The 22,233-nt window shown below is 36.9% G+C and overlaps 1 protein-coding gene and 1 long non-coding RNA gene across 5 annotated transcripts in view; both read left to right on the forward strand.

The window, feature by feature from the left end:
* The window catches only part of prickle2b (prickle homolog 2b), a 211,650-nt gene extending 199,502 nt beyond the window's left edge, over positions 1–12,148 (forward strand). For 3 of the 4 annotated variants that reach the window (XM_087271905.1, XM_087271906.1, XM_087271907.1), the window contains 4 exons: positions 3,213–3,416; positions 5,890–6,076; positions 7,678–8,538; positions 10,718–12,148. In XM_087271905.1, the coding sequence (XP_087128031.1) occupies positions 3,213–3,416; positions 5,890–6,076; positions 7,678–8,538; positions 10,718–11,604 (2,139 nt within the window). In that variant the 3' untranslated portion in view covers positions 11,605–12,148. 4 annotated transcript variants of the gene reach the window in all.
* Positions 12,149–15,017: 2,869 nt separating this feature from the next.
* LOC147841767 (uncharacterized) lies at positions 15,018–17,724 on the forward strand. Its single transcript, XR_015502554.1, has 6 exons — positions 15,018–15,055; positions 15,376–15,488; positions 16,338–16,467; positions 16,643–16,728; positions 17,042–17,084; positions 17,182–17,724. It is a non-coding gene; the product is annotated as an uncharacterized LOC147841767 (long non-coding RNA).
* Positions 17,725–22,233: the final 4,509 nt, after the last annotated feature.

Raw genomic sequence — 22,233 nt, forward strand, 5'->3', positions numbered from 1 at the left:
TGTCAATCTAGAAATCAGTTTTTATATGTATTCCCTTAAGAAAACAGAAGTGCCCTTACTGCTGTCTTAAGAGTATACAGTTGAAGACTTAAAGTTATTAATTATTCTTTTTCAAGTATTTCTAAAGTGCAGTTAAATGGAGAGAAGATTTTTAAATGTAATATTTTTAATAATAAATTCTAATAACTAATTTATTTTATCTCTGCCATGGTGACAGTACATAATATTCTACTAGATATTTTTCAAAATACTAGTATTAAGTGCTATTAAAGGCTTAACTGGTTTAATTCCAGTAAGTTAACTGGGTAATCTAGGTTCATTAAGCAAGTCATTGAACAATGGCCAATACTAAAAATATATATCAGGTGATATGGCTGTATTTTGGTGCTGTTGGGAGGTGTGCCTTAGTGTCCCACCAATGATGATATATAGCCGTATCGCACTTCTACTCGTGTGATATTGCATTTATACAACAATTTGACAGCACAATCGTGTATATAGAAAGATCAAACACAGAAAGTCTAAAAACCCTTTTGTAAGAACTACTTTCTTCGGCCATTCTTTCACATCTGCAGCTGACGTTAGAACAGCAGAAACCATGGCTACTTCACAAATGTCACTTTAGAGCTAATGTTTGAATGATTCTCTAGTGTAATGTCTAAAATTATGACAAAACAGGAGATGTTGCTCACATTTTACGATTATAAGGCTGAACAGCATGAAATACCACCAATCTACAGAGAAATCTCCCAGTATTTTTCTGTTGCAATCGAGATATCACAACAATTAACCCTGAACAACGTTAACACTACCAGATGCAGTTATTATTTAAATTAAATTCTGTAGTAGTATTAAATTCTGCTGTAACGAAAACAGGAGACTCACTAGAAACAAACAGATGGCCAACAAAAAAGTAACTCAGGGTTATACAAAGAGTGGCCAACACAAAATACATACAATCCTGATATCTGAGTCCAATCTCACACTCAATGCACTACAACTACAAGAAAGACACTTAGCAGTTTTATAATGATTTGATAAGCTGTAATTTAAAACTACATTGGGTTTTTCTCCGTTAAGGGCTTATTGTGTGTTCTTTGTCGCCATCTTGTGGACGGTGGTGGATCTCAGTAATTATAAACATTTTAAATAGGCACTATCCTTATAAATAAACTGCATAGTTGCAATCTAAACAGCTACATTCTCACCTAAAAAGTCTCAAAAGTACATTATGTTGTCCAACAGCTGCAATATTTGTCAAACTGAAGTGAGTTTATTGTTCTGCTGTCACTTTATGTAGGCGGAGTATTACAGAAGAGTGACGAGTTCTGATATTGCAGAATATTGCACAACTATCAGCCAATCTGATTCAAGAACCAGAGAGAACTGTACTGTGTGTGTGTGTGTGTGTGTGTGTGTGTGTGTGTGTGTGTGTGTGTGTGTGTGTGTGTGTGTGTGTGTGTGTGTGTGTGTGTGTGTGTGGATAGATAGATAGATAGATAGATAGATAGATAGATAGATAGATAGATAGATAGATAGATAGATAGATAGATAGAATCAAACTAAAAAAGCTTTCTCCAGAAGAAAAAATATAATAGGTATATACTAAGAAAATGTTAAAAATCACAGACCTTATATTTTTGCCTTTTACTATAGGAAAAAATGTTCTTGCATATAATATATGAATTAAGTAAAAGCCCATTTCAGTTTACATGTAGAGAATCATTTCTATTGCAAGTTTGTGTGTCTCTTGATCATGTGTATATTTGTTCTATTGTATTTATTTGTGTGATTTGATGTATTTTGTTCATTACTTTTAATGTGCTTATTACTGACTGTTCACTCCTCTGTCACAATGTTTTAACGTTGTATAATTTAGGTTAGTAGTTTCTTCTCTAATACTGAGATTGTAATTAAGAATCGCGAAATCTATTAGCATACTAAATGGCATACTTTATCAGAATGTTACACGGCAGCTGAACAAGAGAAAGTATGGGTAGGGCAAGCAAATATCTAAACAACTGGCCTGACTGGACCAATAATAAAAGTCTGTAGCATTGAGACATGCCTTACCTCAAAAATAAATAAATTAAGACATGCATTTCCTCATGGTTTTGAAGATGATATCAAGTTGTGGTCATTTGTGTGTATTGTTCTTGTCAAAGTTAGAATTTCAAGTATCAAGATAACATTAGTTCATTGAAACTTATGCATATTTTCATATTTAGTTTTAAGGCTTCCTCTGTAGGTTTGTGTGTGTGTCGCCCACCTGGGATACCATGTTAGTGCCAGTAAGTGAATTAGAGCTGAGTCTAAGCTGGATATGCATGTCTGTGACCACCTGCCTTGTTTCTCTCCCCTTCTGCTACCTCTCAGGAACAGATGTCACACTGACACAGTTTGTCTTTTTTTCACGTTTGAAATGTATCTGTGAAACACGTGAAGCCCCCCATTTAGCCCCCACTGCAGTTAGAAAGATGCAGTCTTTCTAATAAATATTGGTCTCGAAGGCAAATAATGTACAAGTGTGTGTGTGTGTGTGTGTGTGTGTTTGTGTGGAGATTCATGCATCTGTCTGTCCCATTAAACATTTGCTGAGTCTCGACGTAGCACATGATATTGAAAAATGCTGAAGCGGCCTTTAATGGAGAAAGCAGCTAATATCAGCTCTTGCATTCTGTTCTTAGATTCAGCACGGTGGTCACAATGTTTTCAGAATGCTAGATGTGCAAAAATATTTTAACACAAGTTTGATGGCAGGATGATGTTTTTTTTTTTTTTAAAGAAAAGGCTATATATTTAATCAAACAGAATACAATGAAATTGATGATTTAGTTGTTATTAAATAAAGATAAGAAATATTTTATTAGATTAATACAATAAAGATGACTATCATGTCATAAAATAATTACATTTGTTGAAGATATTTAAGAGAATTTAATGAGGAATTGAAAAAAATACATAAATATTTAGCCTGGAGCACACATGTAATCCTCTTAAGATGTATTTTTAATGTAATATTTTCAGTCACTAATAAATAATGTGGTCACTTTTTTATATTAGAACTTCAGCTAATTATTTGGTGGACAACAAATTGAACTGTAAACAGGTTACCCTGCTACTAAATCAGCCGTAAATGTCAACACACCTCTTTTTAACCCTTTCCTTCCTGTCTTGTAACTCTCTCCCTCCCACTGTTCTCTTATTTTCAGTGTGGAGGACAGATCAATGGAGGTGACATTGCAGTCTTTGCATCACGAGCAGGTCATGGTGTTTGCTGGCACCCCCAGTGCTTTGTGTGCAGCATGTGTGATGAGCTGCTGGTGGATCTGATCTACTTCTACCAGGACGGGAAGATCTTCTGCGGTCGCCATCATGCAGAGAGACTCAAACCCCGCTGTTCAGCCTGTGATGAGGTTAGACACTTTCACATTGACATTACTGGACATGAGTCTCTATATGCTAAAAATAAACATCATTACTAAATGTAACATTGCAGATATTTAGATTCAGTCCTTTGTAAAAATGCTAGTTGGATAAATTATGAACAAAACTAACATGGAGCAAATTAAAACATTAAAGAGAAATATATATATATATATATATATATAATTACACCCACCGACCACTTTATTAGGTACACCTTACTACTACCGGGTTGGACCACTTTTGCCTTCCGAACTGCCTTAATTCTTCATGGCATAGATTTAACAAGATACAAGATTTTGGTCCATATTGACATGATAGCATCACGCAGTTGCTGCAGATTTGTTGGCTGCACATCCATGATGCAAATCTCCCGTGATTCAAATTCTACCAAATCCCAAAGGTGCTTTGGTGAGATATGGTGAATGTGGAGGCCATTTGGGTACAGTGAACTCATTGTCATGTTTTAGAGTTCCATGTGTCCTGCTGAAAGTAGCCATCAGAATATTTATACACTGTGTTCATAAAGGGATGGACATGGTTAGCAACAAAACTGTGGCGTTGACACAATGCTCAGCTTTGTAATTATGGGCCCAACGTGTGCAAGAATATATCCCCCACACCATTACACCCCCACTAGCAGCCTGAACTATTGAGACAAGGCAGGATGGATCCATGCTTTCATGTTGATGCCAAATTCTGACCCTACCGTATGAATGTCGCAGCAGAAATTGAGACTCATCAGACCAGGCAACGTTTTCCCAATCTTCTATTGTCCAGTTTTGGTGAGCCTGTGTGAATTGTAGCCTCAATTTCCTGTTTTTAGCTGACAGGAGTGGCACCCGGTGTGGTCTTCTGCTGCTGTAGTCCATCCGCCTCAAAGTTGGACGTGTTGTGCATTCAGAGATGCTCTTCTGCCTACTTCTATTGTAACGAGTGGTTATTTGAGTTACTGTTGCCTTTCTATCAGCTCAAACCAGTCCGGCCATTCTACTCTGACCTCTGGCATAAACAAGGCATTTGCGCACAAAGAACTGCCTCTAACTGGATATTTTCATTTTTTTTCTGACCATTTTCTGTAAACCCTAGAGATGGTCATGCGTGAAAGTCCCAGTACTCAGACGAGCTCGTCTGGCACTAACAACATGTCAAAGTTCAACGTCACTTAAATCATCTTTCTTCCCCATTCTGAGGCTCTGCTTGAACTGCAGCAGATCGTCTTGACCATGTCTACATGTCTAAATGATTTTAGTTGCTGCCATGTGATTGGCTGATTAGAAATTTGCATTAACAAGCAGTTGGACAGGTGTAGCTAATAAAGTGAGTGTATAAAAATAAGTAAAAATGTATAGTAGCAAAGTGGAATATAATGTAAATATATTGCATCAGGCAGATGCTATTAAAATGTGGGATACTGAAGCTGCTTTTGGATGTGGTTGCTTTTTACGTTCGCTATCGAATTTATGAATTATTACTGACTCCTCATTTTACAAGATATAAAATTCCTAAAATTCTCTTTCCTCTCTATAAGCATCAGACACTTCCTTATAAAACAGTTTATGATTCTACACAAAGCAATATGCAATTCTGAGCTTGGTTCATGCCTGTGAGTGGGCTTGAGAAACCTCCTGTAGGAGATGCTCTCTTTCCTCTTCGTATGTACCAGACGCTTATAAACACACTGTTACAAAGAACATATAAATAATTTTTCACTTATAAACAAGCAGCTTTGTTGTAGTAAATGAGTCAGATTTTATTTGAAAATCAAACAAATTTGAATGATCACAAAATTAGATTCCTATTGAGGTTACTTGTTGGTTGCTTATATGGTTTTATTTCTCATTTCTCTGAGAAATTTTGTTGACTTAAATCAGTCTGAACAAGAAGTTGTATGTTCATAATTGTGTCAAAAACACTTGATGTTAATTAAATTTGACTGCATTAAATTGTGGTCACATTTATTGTTCCTCTGCTAACAGGCAAATTCCAGATGAGATCTCATCAATCTTAAGTTTCACATGACCAGAGGTCTTCATTGTGTCAAGATTTAGCAAAACCATGTTAGGAGTTAATTAAAACTAATTCCAATATGAAATCTGATTCCTGAAATTTAGTGGAGGAACTGAATTGAATTTGTAGCATCAACCAACAGAAAGCTTCTTTGTTTAAAAGCAATGCTTCATACATCTCTATTCTATTCACGATAGATAATGAACCTTTTCTTCCTGCAATTTCACTAATAGGACCATGCTTTTTGTTGTTAAAGTAAATGTAACCACACCTTTAAATCTTTCATTGTGTAGTTAAAGATTGCACACAATGATGTTTTTCTAGTCCTCATTTGATGTTGAGGCCGCCGAATATGTTGCATGATTACCATGGTTACAGAACTTCATCTGTGTAGTGATAATAGAGTTGTGCAGAAACAGCACCTGACTCTTTTTTTCTGCTTGTGTCTCTTAGATTATTTTAGCAGACGAGTGCACAGAGGCTGAGGGCAGGCACTGGCACATGAAGCACTTCTGCTGTTTCGAGTGCGAGACAGTTCTGGGCGGCCAGCGCTACATCATGAAGGAGGGTCGGCCCTACTGTTGCACCTGCTTCGAGTCCTTGTATGCCGAATACTGCGACTCCTGCGGGGAACACATCGGTAAGAGCCCATCCATCAGTGACGACCTGAAATCCTCTCAGTGTCCATGCAAGTCTGGTCCACTTTGCTTTTGCAGACATTGCATCGTAGTTACTGGCTGACCTGCTTTTAGTCTTTTGTTAAGATATTCAATGAAGAAGAGCTGCAAACAAAACAGTTGTTTTTTTATATTTTATTTAAGAATGATAACTCTATATTATATTATAGTATATTATAGTATATATATATATATATATATATATATATATATATATATATATATATATATATATATATATATATATATATATATATATATATATATACTATAATTTATTTTAAAATATCTATATAAAAATGCAAATCATTTATAGTTGCTTGAACAAAACCTCTTTTACAATCCAGATTTTTCTATAATTGAAAAAAGGGCCTTGTTGATTATGAATATTTGAAAACTTTTGTCAACATGTATGCATGTACTACACTAAATAAGTGCAAATTATGCAAAATTATGCAAAAAATGCAAATATAGTAACTTGAATAAAGCCTATTGTAGAATATACATGATTTACCAATAGTTTTCAACAGGGAACATCCATTACCTTGCCACATTTGTCAACACTAATGCATCTGCTAGATGATGAATGTGTCATAAAACAATCAAATTATATTGACAAATATAATATAATCATACATTAACTTGAATAAACCCTCTAGGATACTCATGGTTTCTACGTAATTGAGAAAATAAAGTCTTTGCTTGCCTCTTATAATAATAATAATACTAATAGTATTAATATTTGTTATCTTTTGTCAACACTTCTGAATGTGCCACAGTCAATATGTGTACTGAAAATGATCGAATTCTAGCATTTTTCAAGGTTAGGCAAGGTCGTAACAAAAAACGTAAGAATAAAACGTGGTCAGGAGACGGCTGATCCTGCTTTTTGTCTTTCAGTAACATATTAAAAGAGAAGAGCTGCAGACGATAGTTTAGTCTGGCGTTCACGTTCAGCATTTGGCAGCCGGTTTCAGAGAAATTCAATCCGGAATTACTTTCCACACAGGACCACAGAAAGTAAATTGGTGAAACTGATTATAAACAGGAAGCATCAGGGCGAGTTTTCAAAACAGATGTTGTCCATTAGAGCGTGGCTGCTTAAAGAGAGCTGTGATTAAAATCAAATGCATTTCTGCAATATGTGGCACACCGTATAATCAGTTTGCTCCAAACACATCTACACCTCACCAGAGCCACGCCATCCATCAAAAACCTCTTTGTTCTGTACTTGTTTACTTAGTCATTTCAAATGCACAAGATCTGAAGGTTATGTAACATCACTAAATGTTCACACAGTGCTGTTAAGTGGCTTTTTGGAGCATTTTCTAGGACTATTGGAATTTCTGTTGAAAAATGTTATATTTTTTCTGTTATTAAAAATGTTTCATTGCTATGTTTCTGTCTTTAAAAATGTAGTTTTTATTATTTTTTTAAAGTAATAAAATGCAAATCATGTATTTAGGAAACACATTTGTCTGTTAATATTTTTTTTTCATGTACTAAGATTGTCTTTATAAATAATATATAAATATATTAATTTATTTATGTACTGGTTGTGCAGGTATTGACCAGGGCCAGATGACGTATGATGGTCAGCACTGGCATGCCACAGAGGCTTGTTTCAGCTGTGCTCGCTGTAAGAAGTCTCTGCTCGGCCGTCCTTTTCTACCCAAGCAGGGTCAGATCTTCTGCTCTCGGGCTTGTAGTGTTGGCGATGAGCAAAACGGCTCTGATTCCTCAGATTCTGCATTTCAGAGCGCCCGTTCACGTGAGGCCCGTCGCAGCAGCTCCAAATCCAACAAGAGCAACACTGGAGGAAGTGGAGGAGATGGACACCAGAGTGGGAAAGCTTCAGCTATGCATTTCTCTGCTGATGTTGACCCACTGTCTCTGCAAATGGATTTGCTCAGTCTGTCCAGTCAAACTCCTAGCTTAAATCGAGAATCTCCATCCTGGAAGACGCAGGCTGAGATGTTTGGATATGAGGGCCGTAATGAACTCTCCACAAATCCTCTTCATTTGCTCAGTCAGTGCAACATCCGGACTTCCTATTCCTCAAATCTGTCCCCTGGTCACCTATCAGATCCAAGGCCCAAGGAGCCTGCGTCCTCTAAGAGACCCCCTGTATCTGCTCTAAAAGGGAAGTCTTTGAATGAGAACTGGTTCCAGCAGGGACCAGAGGACTATTATCCACCTGCACTGCGAACCCAAGCGAGCTTTAACGAGGTTCCACACAACAGCTTCATGGATAAGCGCTCTGTAAGTCTGCATGTGTTCCAGAGGGAGAAGGAAAAGGATGTTGGGCCACAGATGAGCCGCAGCAGAAACCCCATCAGTGCACTTGGCTTTAGTGAACAGCTCACACCACTGGAACAAACACCACGCGGCTCTATGGAGTCACTGGCTCTATCTAATGCTACAGGTACTTTTTTTTTAATGTTTACATCATTTTAAAGTCAGCATATCTTACCAACCACAACCCTTTGCAAAGTAGTGTCTATTGAATATTTGGGTTTCTAGGATAGAAAAGCCAAAAGGTACTAATATGTACACTTTAGATACTTATATGTACTACATTTAAGGTATTTGTTTTGCCCATTTGATGTACCTTTAAGTGTTTGTATCTACGTTTACAATGCCAGTTTAGAGTCTTGCACTCATTTAACCCTTTGATGCATACAATCACACATGACTAAAAGGTTTGGTGCTTTGCATGATCAGCTGTTAAATTAAAATCTGCTATCCCACGATGGCTGATCTAGAGCCACAAAAAGACACAGGCAGTGCTTGTTATTAATGACAATTTGTCACAGTTCAATCAAGCAACTTTTTTAGGTTTCAGACATTGAAATACACTTAAGTACTTGCAAAATATAACATTTGTTTTGTAAAATACATGCTGATGTCTATGGAGACAGCAATAATTATTTTTTAACATAATCAGAGGATGTGCTGTATTCATATCAGATGCACAGTTTAAGTTAAAACGTTTATTCTATATTCTCCTCCTATTTAAACAGCCACTTACTTTCATGTACTTCAGCAGAAGTTGATGATGAATTAATATGTTGTAATTTAAGAAGCTTGAATCTCTCCACTGCACCACAGACTACAGTTTTTCTTAATTGCTTTGGCACATTTTTCAAAACAGACTTAACAATCTAATCTGTGAGTGCAAATCTCAAAATGGTTTGCTGGAACTTCAGAACTTTATTGCATGTCTGCAAAATGTAGTTTATACGCCTAAAACGTTTAATTCATGCTTCAAAACCTAGTTACTGTCTCAGTATTTTGGTCAAGGCCACCAAAAGATAAAGCCTTTGCAATTGGCCTAAATTAATAAGAAATCACAATCTGTTGTGAGCAATAATATAATTGTTCAGAGAACTTAACTTATTGTTTCGGAAAACAAAATTTCAATCGAGAATTGAGCCAAAGCAACTCAGAAAAACTAACATGACAGCGCCCATTACCCTTAAAATTGTATAATATCATCATTAAGCTGTTTAAATGACAAGATACATGTTTTGACGCATATTTGAGAATTAGAATATCAGATATTTCACAATATATTCATTCGTTTTCTTTTTGGATAGTCCCTTTAATAATCTTGGGTTGCCACAGCGGAATGAACCGCCAACTTATCCAGCATATGCAGTGCATGCTCTTCCAGCTGCAACTCATCTCCGGGAAACATCTATATACACTTATTTACACACATGCGCTACAGACAACTTCGCTTACCCAATTCACCAATACCACGTTTTTGGACTGGTGGGGGAAACCGAAGCACCCGGAGGAAACCCACGAGAACACGGGAGGACATGTAAACTCCACACAGAAATGCCAACTGTCCCAGCGACCTTCTTGCTGTGAGGCGATTGTGCTACCCACTACGCCGCCATGCTGCCATTTAACAATATAATTAGAGCTTTTGTCAATGTTTTCAGTAAAGGTCACATTATAAAATTACATGTTGCCATGGAAAACATTTCACAACAAGTTCTATATAATGGACACATGAAACAACTCTTGCTAGGTGTAAAAAGGGTTAAGTTCATTTTCATTTCAACACAGTGACCAATACCGGCATTTCCACATCACTTAAAAAAAGATCTCCATCAACATCACATGACTGAAAGGGCTAACCCAAAATGCGTCTTGGTCTAACCCAAAATTGCCTCTTGAATGTGTAGGCAGCTGCAGCATTATAAAATCCTGAGTTTAACCGCTCAAAAATGACTTCTAAGATGGGCAAAAAAGTAAACATAGCTTGCAGTCCTGTCTCCAGGCTGGTCAAATAAATTCAATATTGAATTCATCATTCAATGGTTATTAGTATATAGTCGAGGGATAGATAGGCAATGATCCAGGGGAGCCAATCAGGGAGCTAATGTTGTTTTCAAAAGTGCCAGTTTTGGTTTGTCCACTGAAACGAAAGCATTTTTTTTTCAACCAGAACACAAACACCGGACATTACCATAAGCTACGCTCTTTAAAATGCTGCCTCAGAGGATGTAATTATTTGTCAACTAATGCCACACTTAGTTTAAAATGCAAGAAAATATTACAACCATGCAACATGTGTTTCCTGTCTACAGGCACCTCTGCAGATGGCGGCAGTAAAAGGCAGGAGCACTTGTCTCGCTTCTCAATGCCGGACTTGAGTAAAGATTCTGGCATGAACGTGTCTGAAAAGAGCAACATGGGCACCCTGAACTCCTCTGTGCAGTTCCACAGCTCTGAATCTCTGCGCAGCCTGAACTCGGCTCAGCCCTACCTGGAGCTCGAAGCTCCGGTCCAAGTCAGGTTTCCTGTGCAATACCCCCGAGAACCTTCTGGAATTAATGCTTTGCCGCCTGGTTTTGCCTATCAGGAGGAAGATCGCGTAAGTTTGGTTAGCAACGCCAATAATGCTCGTCTACCACCAATGAGCGAACGCACCCGCCGTCGTAGTATAGATCACGAAGAGCCACGCAGACGACACCACCACCATCGCTCCCGCCGCTCCAGGCGATCCCGTTCAGACAATGCACTCAACTTAGTCGCTGAACGCCGCCCAGCTCCGAAACGATCTCAACTTCACGCTCGTGAGGATTACGACCAGTTCCCTCTTCCCCGTGGATCTCGGGACACTTACGGAAGTGGCAGACTGAGGCAACAGCCTTTCAGACCTTGCCCTCGAACAACCTCTGACCTCACGCTTCAAAACCCCGCTCTCCACCGACACCAGGGTCCTTATTCGTGGGATCAGTATGATTACGATGACGACTGGTGCTCCACATGTTCCTCATCTTCCGAGTCAGAAGATGAAGGGTATTTTCTGGGTGAGCCAATTCCCAGACCCATCCAACTGAGGCACATGACTAGCGAAGAGCTGCTACGCAAATACAACTCTTCAGGACTCGGAGCATCCGGTCAATTCGGCAGTCGAGGACAGTTACATATGCGCAAACGTAGGAAGAGCAAGAACTGCATTATATCTTGAAAGTCACAACTGCTGCTGAGTCCTGCACAACATTGCACAAGATTTTCTTCTCCGTCAATATAGTTCGAAAGGCTTTTCAGTGTTGTGAGGTTACCAGTGAATAATACGCAGTAATTTAATTTGCTCACGGCTCAATTGCATATGCATGCTTCCCATGTGATATTTACAAATGAATCTGGATGTTACACTTTTATTTTTAAGGACTTCTTCAATCTGCAGCACTGTTGCCGCATTCGTTACAGCTAATGTGCAATTTTTTCTATGTAATCCATTCAGGCACAGTGATGTTTTTTTGTATGGTGTTCGCTTTGGGTTTAATGCCCCTTAATAAGATGTATATACGCAAATTAATGAAGAAATACACTAAGTTAAGGATGTAATGTAAATTATCTGTAAATGATGTACCACATATTTTTATATTTTGTATCAATAGAATCATTTATGTACTAAACATACTGTAGAGAACATAGTAAAGGCATGCACGTTCATTTGCTGATTTTTTTTTTTTGTCCTGTATCAAAAATTAAAGAGTATTTCTGTGAGAGATGTGATTGACGGCTCTTGGTTCTTCATCATCTGTGATCTCTGACTCACATCAGACACCAGCACACTCGCCATCTGCTCAATGTATTAATGCAGAAGACCACAGTTCAATGTTGGATCCAAATGGCTCGACTCGCTTAGTGATACACCTCATTGCTAATGACAGCTTATGAAAATTCAAGGATTCATTTCCAGTTCATTTTTACTGGGGATTTTAAAGGTGGGGAAGCGTTTTTACATCCCTAGCTTTAACTTCGAATTCCAAGCTATAATTCTGTCAATAATGCTGCTGTGAAAGCAATAAGATACAAGGGTATAGTTTTACAAATTCAGAATGCTATTTTAGCCGCTGGCTAATACGCTAATACATATGTGGTTTTCAGATATGCATACATAAACCATGACCGCTGTCTCTTGTGCTATAAGACTGAAATATGTATCGGAACGTATTTTAAAGTTACCAGATTTAATGTCCCCTACGGGCAAGAAATATGAGACGCTTTCTGCTACTGTGTGAGGAATGTTTGTCCTCATATATACTGAGTAGTGGTCAGAAGAGTCTTGAAGGAACGTTTAGATTACGATCTTATGGTATAACCAGCTGCATAAACCTCATCTATGGACAGATTTGCTTTCTGTATCTCTGCCGACTTTCCTTCACTCCTTCTATCGTTCTGTTTCCTCTCCTTTACCTCAGAAATTGATGAATGGCAGTTAAAATTATAACATCTATTGAAAAGACAGATTTGTACTTAGAAACTGATGATAACGTAATGCACAGCTTTCTCGTAAGGCATTATATGTTTTGAAAGGTTTCAAAAGATTTCTAAATTAATTACTAAATTAATGTAATGATACAACATGGTTCATTTTGGTTAGGTTTATGAAAGCCATAGAGCAGTATTCAAGCTAATAACTTTGGGTTGAAAGAATGTTTTGAGAACAGTAGTTTCTGGTTTCCAGAACTAGGCATGGGATGATAACCGGTTTCAAGGTTTACCGCGGTTTGCAGAAGTCAGTTTTAAACTGCCAGAATTTTCAGTTTTACCAGTCCTACAGTATATGTCCAGTTTTTGATTTGTTTTTTTAGGGCAACAGGATCTCCAACAGAAAAGGACCGTCCACATTAAAAACTACTGGTCCAAAATATTTTAAATGTTTCTTAAAATAAAATATGTTGTATTCAATTTAGAGAAAAAGATGCTGTTTTTTTACCCAGACATTAAAAAAAAAAAAACTAATTTTAGTTCAGTAATCGCAATACCCATATGGGGGTCCCATATACCCCTATACCATACTTATACTGGCCCATGCCTATGTTCAAAAAATGGGCTTTTGCTGTTTGTTCAAATTACTTATTTCATACCTCCCACAGATTTACACAGGCAACTGCTAATAGTGACTGTCTAGTGCCAAAGTGTAAGACCTCATTTAGTCAATCTGTCTTCTCTGTAAAGGAAGCCAAACTGTGGAATGATTTACCGGTTAGCTTAAAATCAGAAAGTAATAAACATGTTTAGTAGTGTTTTTAAAAAGTGGTTAAAAACAAAACAGCAGTGTTTGCACAAATAGTCTACTGTTAGTTGTTTTGATCGTGTCACCTTTGCTTTTGCCTTTTAGTAATTTTATGTAAAGAATTGTAATGTTGTGTATGTGTTTTTATTTTATTTCCATTTTGTTAATTTTTTAAGCCTCTTGGTGTTGAGAATTAGCAAGTTTGCTAAAACACTTAGACAAATGCATTTGGTTGTCCAGTGTAATTGTGATGTTGATGTCAAATAAATAAATAATAAATAAATAAATTTAAAATTCTATTCAACATTGAAGTTTTGGAGTTAACAAGATGTATACAAGGTCAAAGCAACGCTTCTAAGATGTAAAATAGAAGTAAAAGTGCTTGTCGTAATGTACATCTGCAAAGAAGTTTATTTTCACTTCAGAAAATAGTCAATAGCTTTTATTTCTATTCATTTGGAATTATCTAACTGTAAATATTGATTTATTTCGTTATTTTTAAACATATAGCAGTAATTTTACCAGAGGCTTAGATTTTCTTGGCTAAAACAATTGCGACTTGTAATTAGATTTTGTCTATGATTTTAACCCATTTTTAGGCATTAATTACTCAATTATACCATACTTATAATGGCCCGTAGAACATTGTTTAGGACATTGCTTTTAGGTTAGGAGAATGTTTCTGGAACATTTCATTTACAGTATGAAGCAATGAAATTGTTTGTGTGTGCTTTTGTTTAGTTGTTTGGTTGTTTGCTTTGCTTTAGTTTTACCATTGAGTTTTTACATTTTTAGTCACCAAAAATAAAAGGAATCTGCAGATAATATTCCCAGAACATTTATATTTGTTGGTGAACATTCTGTTTGCTGTGATAATTCTGTCATGACTCAGTCAGTTGTTCAGAATATTTTCTGCTCGTTTTCTTTTTCTGTAATGTAAGCCAGTATTACATATAATATACAACACAATATACAATAGTGCATATGATAATTCTAAAATAATATTTCATTCATTTTTTTTTGGGCTTAGTCCCTTTATTAATCCAGGGTCGCCACAGCAAAATGAACCGCCAGTTTATCCAGCATATATTTTACGCAGCAGATGCCCTTCCAGCTGCAACCCATCACTAGGAAACACCCATACACAGCAAATTCATCTGAGTTAAATTCTCGGTGTTGAAGCATTTCAGAGTAAAGTGTTGACGTTAAAGAGTTAAGATTTTGATAAATGAATATAATAAGAGTTAGAATTGATTTTATTCAGTGCGAAATCAAGGAGTTATCTTTTCAACACTTGGTGGTGTGAATTCCAACATCCGGGAATTCATGCAGCCCCAGTCACTGAAGAATTTTCCAGACGCCATTTTCCATCTGAGGTTTAGAACAGCAACTGGTGAGTCAAACTACCTAAATGTTGGTATTTTACTGACTTTCTTTAAGGAAATACAGTTGTAAACATATTGTTAAGTTAATAACTTTAGAATGGAGTGACAATTTTAATCTTCTGCGGTTCATTCATGGTCGTTTGTGTATCTAGCTTAACTGCATTACTATTCACTTCTTTTCAAGAATGTTTTTATATATGCTCACGCATACATAGTGCATAAAAACATCAAATGTACATGTTCAACACATTTCTGTCACGCTTAATGCCATTTTGTGCGTTGTTACCCATCTGTAAAATAAAATCGACACTTCTCCTTTAATTCGAAGCAAACTAGCGAGGGAATCCCCGGAGCCGCCTAACGTTAGCCTACTCTGCCCGGATGCTAACGGCAACACAGGACGGTTTCCATAAGCTCTGGAGAGTTTCTAAAACATATCTGGTGAGTAAATGAACATATGCTTACTTGTAAAAGGCTTCCTGACTAAAACATATGATTGTTTGTTATTCGTGTACGTTAATTTGGTTATTTTAAACACCGCGTCCCTTTTAAACTGGTTCATTCGTGGCCGTCCATATACCGTTAGTTCATAGACTCGCGTGATAACGTACGCTTGAATTATATTAAGCGTTGACAACCATTAAAGTCGGAATGTTAACATTAATGTCTTTAAATGACCGCGTTTGCACTTTCTCAGACATTTAACGTTACAGAAGTCTCCCGGAAGTTGCGGGACTAACGTTAACGTTATGCCGCAAATGCACAGAGACTCCCAGATGCCCAAGTAGATGCCCGCAAATGAATGATAATCTCCCGGAAATCGCGCGTCTCCCGCCCGGTCATTAAACACTTTGCACACCCCTCTCCACCGCATCCCTCCCAGCTCTTCAGGTACGTCGCGCGCAAGTCACCCCCACCGCTCTTCAGGTACGTCGCGCGCAACTCATCTCATTGCTCTTCAGGTTCTCATCTCTCCCGCTACCTCCCGCAAATCAACTCTGTATCCCCCGAAAATTACTTTTCCCAACTCGGGGTGTCTGACGTTAGTAAGTTAGGCTATTTATGTAGTCAGGAACATCTTAGTCAAGCTTTTTCTCCCGCATGATATTGTGCTTAAAACTATAGGCTAAACTTAGCATGTACTGTACACAACATTTCCTTTTTATTAAAGACAATTTAGTGCGTTGTAAACAGCCACCTGTCTGTAAAATTAATCAACTGATTCATATTTGAGCAGCCTAATGATGATACAGGTTTGATTTGTACTAATTTTTTGTTGTTTTTTAACAGCCACAGTTCTCTATACAATAACACAAGACCCTGTGACAGTGGCTGATTAGAGACGGATGGTGTATTTCCAGAGTTGGTGAAATGACCAAGCACACCTTCTTGGTCATATGTGGTAATAATAATAATTAAGGTATGTTTGATAAAGTTCTGTATTTGTTTCACATAAGCTGAGAGGGTATTAGAGCATTAGAGAATAACAAATGACATGAAGGTGATAAGTTTTGTATTGTGGGTGAACTGTTACTTAAATAATGTTTTGCTCTTTACTTTGCACTTTTCCTCTTCTGCTTATCCTAATATTTTAGATTATATTTGGACCTGAAACATCTGCTAGACTCCAGGAAAGGTGGCGTCAATACTGGACCTGAAAGGGCCTAACAAGTTGAATCTGGTAAAGAAACATGCACGCACACACACACACACACATGCACGCACACGCTTACAGAAAACTGTTGTTTATGAAGTTTATGAATATTTTTTACACTGTGGCCAATATTTTGGGGAAGTCAGCATCACTAAATGATATAAAAGATTTTAAGCTCCTCTAAATTTTGCTCCAAGTGTTGTGTTAAATTCAGGATTCTGGACAGACAGGTGCCTGTTTTTCCAGTTCTAGTCAAAGTGGTTAACCTAATTGTTTTTGGAGATTCCAACAGTGATGTATGTGTTTTTTCTACTTTTCCATATCCTTTCACCTCAACCAGCTGGGAGAGTCAAGTTGTGGATCATGATGAAGATTTTCAAAAGGTGAGTTTATATTTCTTGACTGTTTTATTTACTTTAAATGTTCTTTTAAATATATCATAGAATTTGATTGCAATTTGTTTTCAAACATTTTTCTTAGTCATGCTGAAGTCTTGAAGAGTTCTTAGATGAGCATCACCCTATATCCGTGCATCAGGAACCACCAGACGAGCGATCAGCAGCTGCTACATCGTCATGGATAAAAAGGTCATCCTGTGGCTGGGAATCACTTCATTCACAGGACATGCTTGATGAGATTTCCAAGCTCCAGTTTGTTTTTACACAAGTTTACAGCATTTATACCTTCATTTAAACTGCTGTGTTTGATATGGAGGACCAAGGAAACACCCGAAGTGAAAGATTTGCACGCCAAGTTGTTTAAAATGTAATTTCACAAGAAAACTATGAGTTCAGAAGTAAACTATGAGTGACGCTATATTAAACTTTCAAATTGCTCTGATGAAACATCAAGTTTGGACCAAAGGACTGAAACAGCCTTTTTGAGCACTGGTCATACATATTTTGTTGATACTGTCTGTACTAATAAAACATTTAAAGCATATTTGACATTGTTGCATTTTAAAAACTGAATGAATTGTTGAAGTGGTGAATGTTTTCAAATAAAATGTTTTTTCTTTTGTAATTTACAGTCTATTTTACCTTTTTACCATATTTACACTCAAGAGAGTTGAATAAAATAACAATATATTACACCAGGCAGTTTTAAATATAGTTACATTTTTTAACTCTGCCCAGAGTTAAAATTAACCCTTACTTCGGTGTCAATGTGCCAACCCTTTTGAAAGTGTTGATTTAACTCTGTTTTGAGTGGACCCCATGAGACACTTTCAAAGTGTTGAAATTAACACCCATAGAGTTGTTTTGGGTCCCCATATTTTGCTGTGTACACTCCCATTCACACACATACACTACGGACATTTTAGCCTTGCCAATTCACCTTTACTGCATGTCATTTGGTCTGTGGGGGAAACCGGAGCACCTGGAGGAAACCCACGTGAACACCGGGAGAACATGCAAACTATGCACATTTTTAAATATTACTAATTTGTGAAGTAGTTCTTCTAATAATCTAATAACAATGAGTTGTGAAATGAACTTAAGAATCTGATTTGTGGACCAAACATTCAGACCAATTTTGTGGAAAAAGATCAACCGATATTTTTTTTTATTAGATTTGCCTCAAAAGAATGGTTTATTCACAAACTACACTGAAACAAATGCTTCAGTACATCAAGAACTTTTTTTACAATTTCAATTTATTTTATCAAAACATTCCTAATGCATTATTTGTTAATTATTACTCCGTAACACATTTCCGTGAACCACATTTCTGTTTGATGGTTATTTAGCCACATGGTTTGCATAGCAAGTTTTGCTAGATGTCATGGCCAATTTTGAAAGGGCTGCATATTGGCACAGACTGCACAATATAGTGTTAAAAATAGCTCCCAGAGGTCCACCGAGGGCTGATACTGCCGACAAAGCAAAAGCATGAAATTGTGAAACAGCCCAGGCGTGTCTTATAGTCATAATGGAAAGTGTCAGACCTGTCTTTGCCGTTAAGCTCGGTGGCCCGTGTCAGTTTTTCTGACAATTTCAAATGATTTGCAAATGGATTGCAATCAGCCAATGTTTCTGTTCTCCTGGTAGCTGATGTGATCGTGAGTTTGCATACACAAATGCCCCTGTCTGTGCTCATCTACCACATTTTAGGGGGAAAACCTTGGTAGTGTTCTTTATTTTATCTTTCCTCTACCTACAGAGAGATCAAGTACATTCATTTTATATCTGATAAGATCACAAATGTTTTAGATAACGTGTCAATAACCATTTTTCTCCTTTAAATCATTTGTGAAAAGATAGTCCAGAATCTCTACTGTATTTTATTGAAGGAATACCTCATAAAAGCAGAAAGAGACTCTCAGGGTTGAAATTCATCCTACTTATGACCCTATAATAATCTGTGGGCCATGACTGAAATTAATCTAAGGGCCAGAACCCTGAGCAGGCATTATACTTATAACCATTAAAACAATATAAAATATGTGAGTTTATAGTCTATCCATCTATTGTGGAAATGACATGTCGGTTCAGCAATTTGTGGTTTAACTTTATGCTTTTAGAGCATTTATGTCAGAGGTAACTGATGTAGAAAGCACTTTTCAATGACGTGACATGACCATCGCTGTCATTATTTCATGACTTGAAAGAGCCAGCTGCTGGTATTGCTATTTAAATGTTATTGTCTTATAGCCAGAGTTTTGAATTCTAATTTATCTCTCAAGACATTGAAGTTAGAACCATTAACCTTTGCATGAACCACTTTTTAACACAATTGCTTGTGTGTATCAAAGCCCTGTTTGAAACTCAATTATTCAAAATTGAAACTTTAGATGTTTTGAAGGCAATAAGATGTAGCCAAAGCAACGTTTGCAAGGTAAAATATGTTTAAAATACTTGTCATAATGTTAATCTGCAAAATAGTCCATGTTAGGTAGTATATTCATTTCAGAAAATAGTCAAAAGTCATGCATTTGTTTTGTTTTTCTATTTGTTTGAATATTTTATATGTACACCACTCTAATCTATTTAAAATTTACATTCATGTAACCAAATACTGATTTATTTAGTCTGTACTTAATAAATAGCAGTCATTTTAACACCTAAAATGTTCCAAAGAGGTACATTTTAATGATTGCAACTTTTTAATCTGATTTTGACTATGATTTTAATCTATTTTTAGGCATTAACTAATAAATTAACAGTGTAGTTTTCATTATGAGGTTAGTTAAATTAGCCGATGTTGACTATTGGAGCCTCATTGAACAGTGTTAACATACAATAGTCCAATAAATAGTCAAATAATTGTAGTATGGACATATTAACGTTAGTTTTTGCCACACAAAAGTATTCTAGGATCTTTATATGAAAAGTTTTGTGAACCAGTGAAGTCACATGGAAGTTTTAGCAATGTTTTTGGTATTTTCTAGGCTTTGACGAAATTAGAGAGCTCTTGAAATTTATTTAAATTGTCTTAATTTGTGCTTTAAAGATGAACGAAGGCTTTGGAGTGACATGATGATGAAAAATAAATAACAGAATTTAAATTTTTGGATAAACTAACATTTTAAAATGGAAAACACGGATGTGGAAATAGGTTGAATCTTTTGTCTTGATCTAGAGCTCTGTATTGACAGTATGTTTAGTCACTGCTCTAAAAAGAGTGAAAAGTGCTTGAGCTTCCTGCTGTTACTATGGTTACAGTATCAGGCGGAAACAATTTGTCTGTTTACCAGTGAAAAATGTGAGCTGACTAACTTTATACTGACTGAACTCATGCAGGCAACAAGAATTGTGAAATGAACACGCTGTTTGAGTGAAAGATCTCAGATAATTAATGTTTGACAGTAAACATGTTCATTTCAATGTGCTCTGGGAAACACACACTCACCGGCCACTTTATTAGGTACACTAGTACCTATTACTAATACCAAGTTGGACCCCCTTTTGCCTTCAGAACTGCCTTAGTTCTTCGTGGCATAGATTAAACAAGGTGCTGGAAATATTCCTCAGAGATTTTGGTCCATATTGACATTATAACTTCCGTTCCACCACAACCCAAAGGTGCTCTATTGGATTGAGAGCTGGTGACTGTGGAGGCCATTTGAGTACAATGAACTCATTGTCATGTTCAAGAAACCAGTCATAGATGATTTGCGCTCGTAGCCATCAGAAGATGGGGACACTGTGGTCCTACAGGGATGGACATGGTCAGCAACAATACTCAGGTTGTGGCATTGACACCATGCTCAACTGGTACTAATGGGCCCAAAGTGTGCCAAGAAGATTTCCCCCACACCATTACACCACCACCAGCAGCAGCCTGAACCATTGATAGAAGGCAGGAAGGATCCATGTTTTCATGTTGTTGACGCCAAATTCTGAACCTATCTGAATGTTGCAGCAGAAATGGAGACTCATCAGACCAGACAATGTTTTTCCACTCTTCTTTTGTCCAATTTTGGTTTGCCTTTGTGAATTGTAGCCTCAGTTTTCTGTTCTTAGCTGACTGGAGTGGCACCCGGTGTGGTCTTCTGCTGGTGTAGAACATCTGCCTCATGGTTTGATGTGTTGTGCATTCAAAGATGCTCTTCTTTGTACCTTGATTGTAACGAGTGGTTATTTGAGTTACTGTTGACTTTATATGAGCTGGAACCAGTTTGACCATTCTCCTCTGACCTCTGGCATCAACAAAGCATTTGCGCCCACAGAACTGCCGCTCACTGGATATTTTCTCTTTTTCAGACCATTCTCTGTAAATCCTACAGATGGTTGTTCATGAAAATCCCAGTAGATCAGCAGTTTCTGAAATACTCAGACCAGCCCGTCTGAACCCAACAACCATGCCATGTTCAAAGTCACTTAAATCACCTTTCTTCCCCATTCTGATGCTCGGTTTGCGATTTGAAATGCAGCAGATCGACTTGACCATGTCTGCATGCCTAAATGCATTGAGTTCCTGCCATGAAATTGGCTGATTAGAAATTTGCAACCAGTTGGACAGGTGTACCAAAAAGCTGGCCGGTGAGTATGGTATATACTTGTATTTTTTAAAATAATCATAGAAAAAGAGTAAGCAATTATATTTTGCATATATAGCAAATATTTTGTTAATCACAGACCAATTAGCCTTTTTATAATTCAAACCTCATCCTTATGGAATGTGCAATGATGGTTCTTTTCCCATATAGGAGGTGTTATTGTAGACTAAATAAAAAGATTTAATTTCTGCATGATTTTATCCATTGATGAGATTCTCATCTATCCAGCTGGATGTCACCATCACATGCCAAATACTTGACATCAAACACCTTGAGGGTCTTATTTTGCTCCATAAAATGAAAACCCATACATCCATCCATTCAGAAGAATCTATCATGCATATTGCTAATTTAAAACACTGGTCACACTTTACAATAAGGTTCATTAGTTAATGTTATTTAATGCATTTACTAACATGAACAAACAATGAACAATACATTTACTACTGTATTTGTTCATATTAGTTAACATTAGTTAATGAAAATAGTAGTTCAGTGTTAGTTCATGTTAACTCATGGTGCATTAACTA

This window comes from Danio rerio, chromosome 11 (assembly GCF_052040795.2).
Source record: "Danio rerio strain M-AB ecotype USA chromosome 11, GRCz13ab, whole genome shotgun sequence".
In the NCBI taxonomy this organism is placed as follows: Eukaryota; Metazoa; Chordata; class Actinopteri; order Cypriniformes; family Danionidae; genus Danio; species Danio rerio.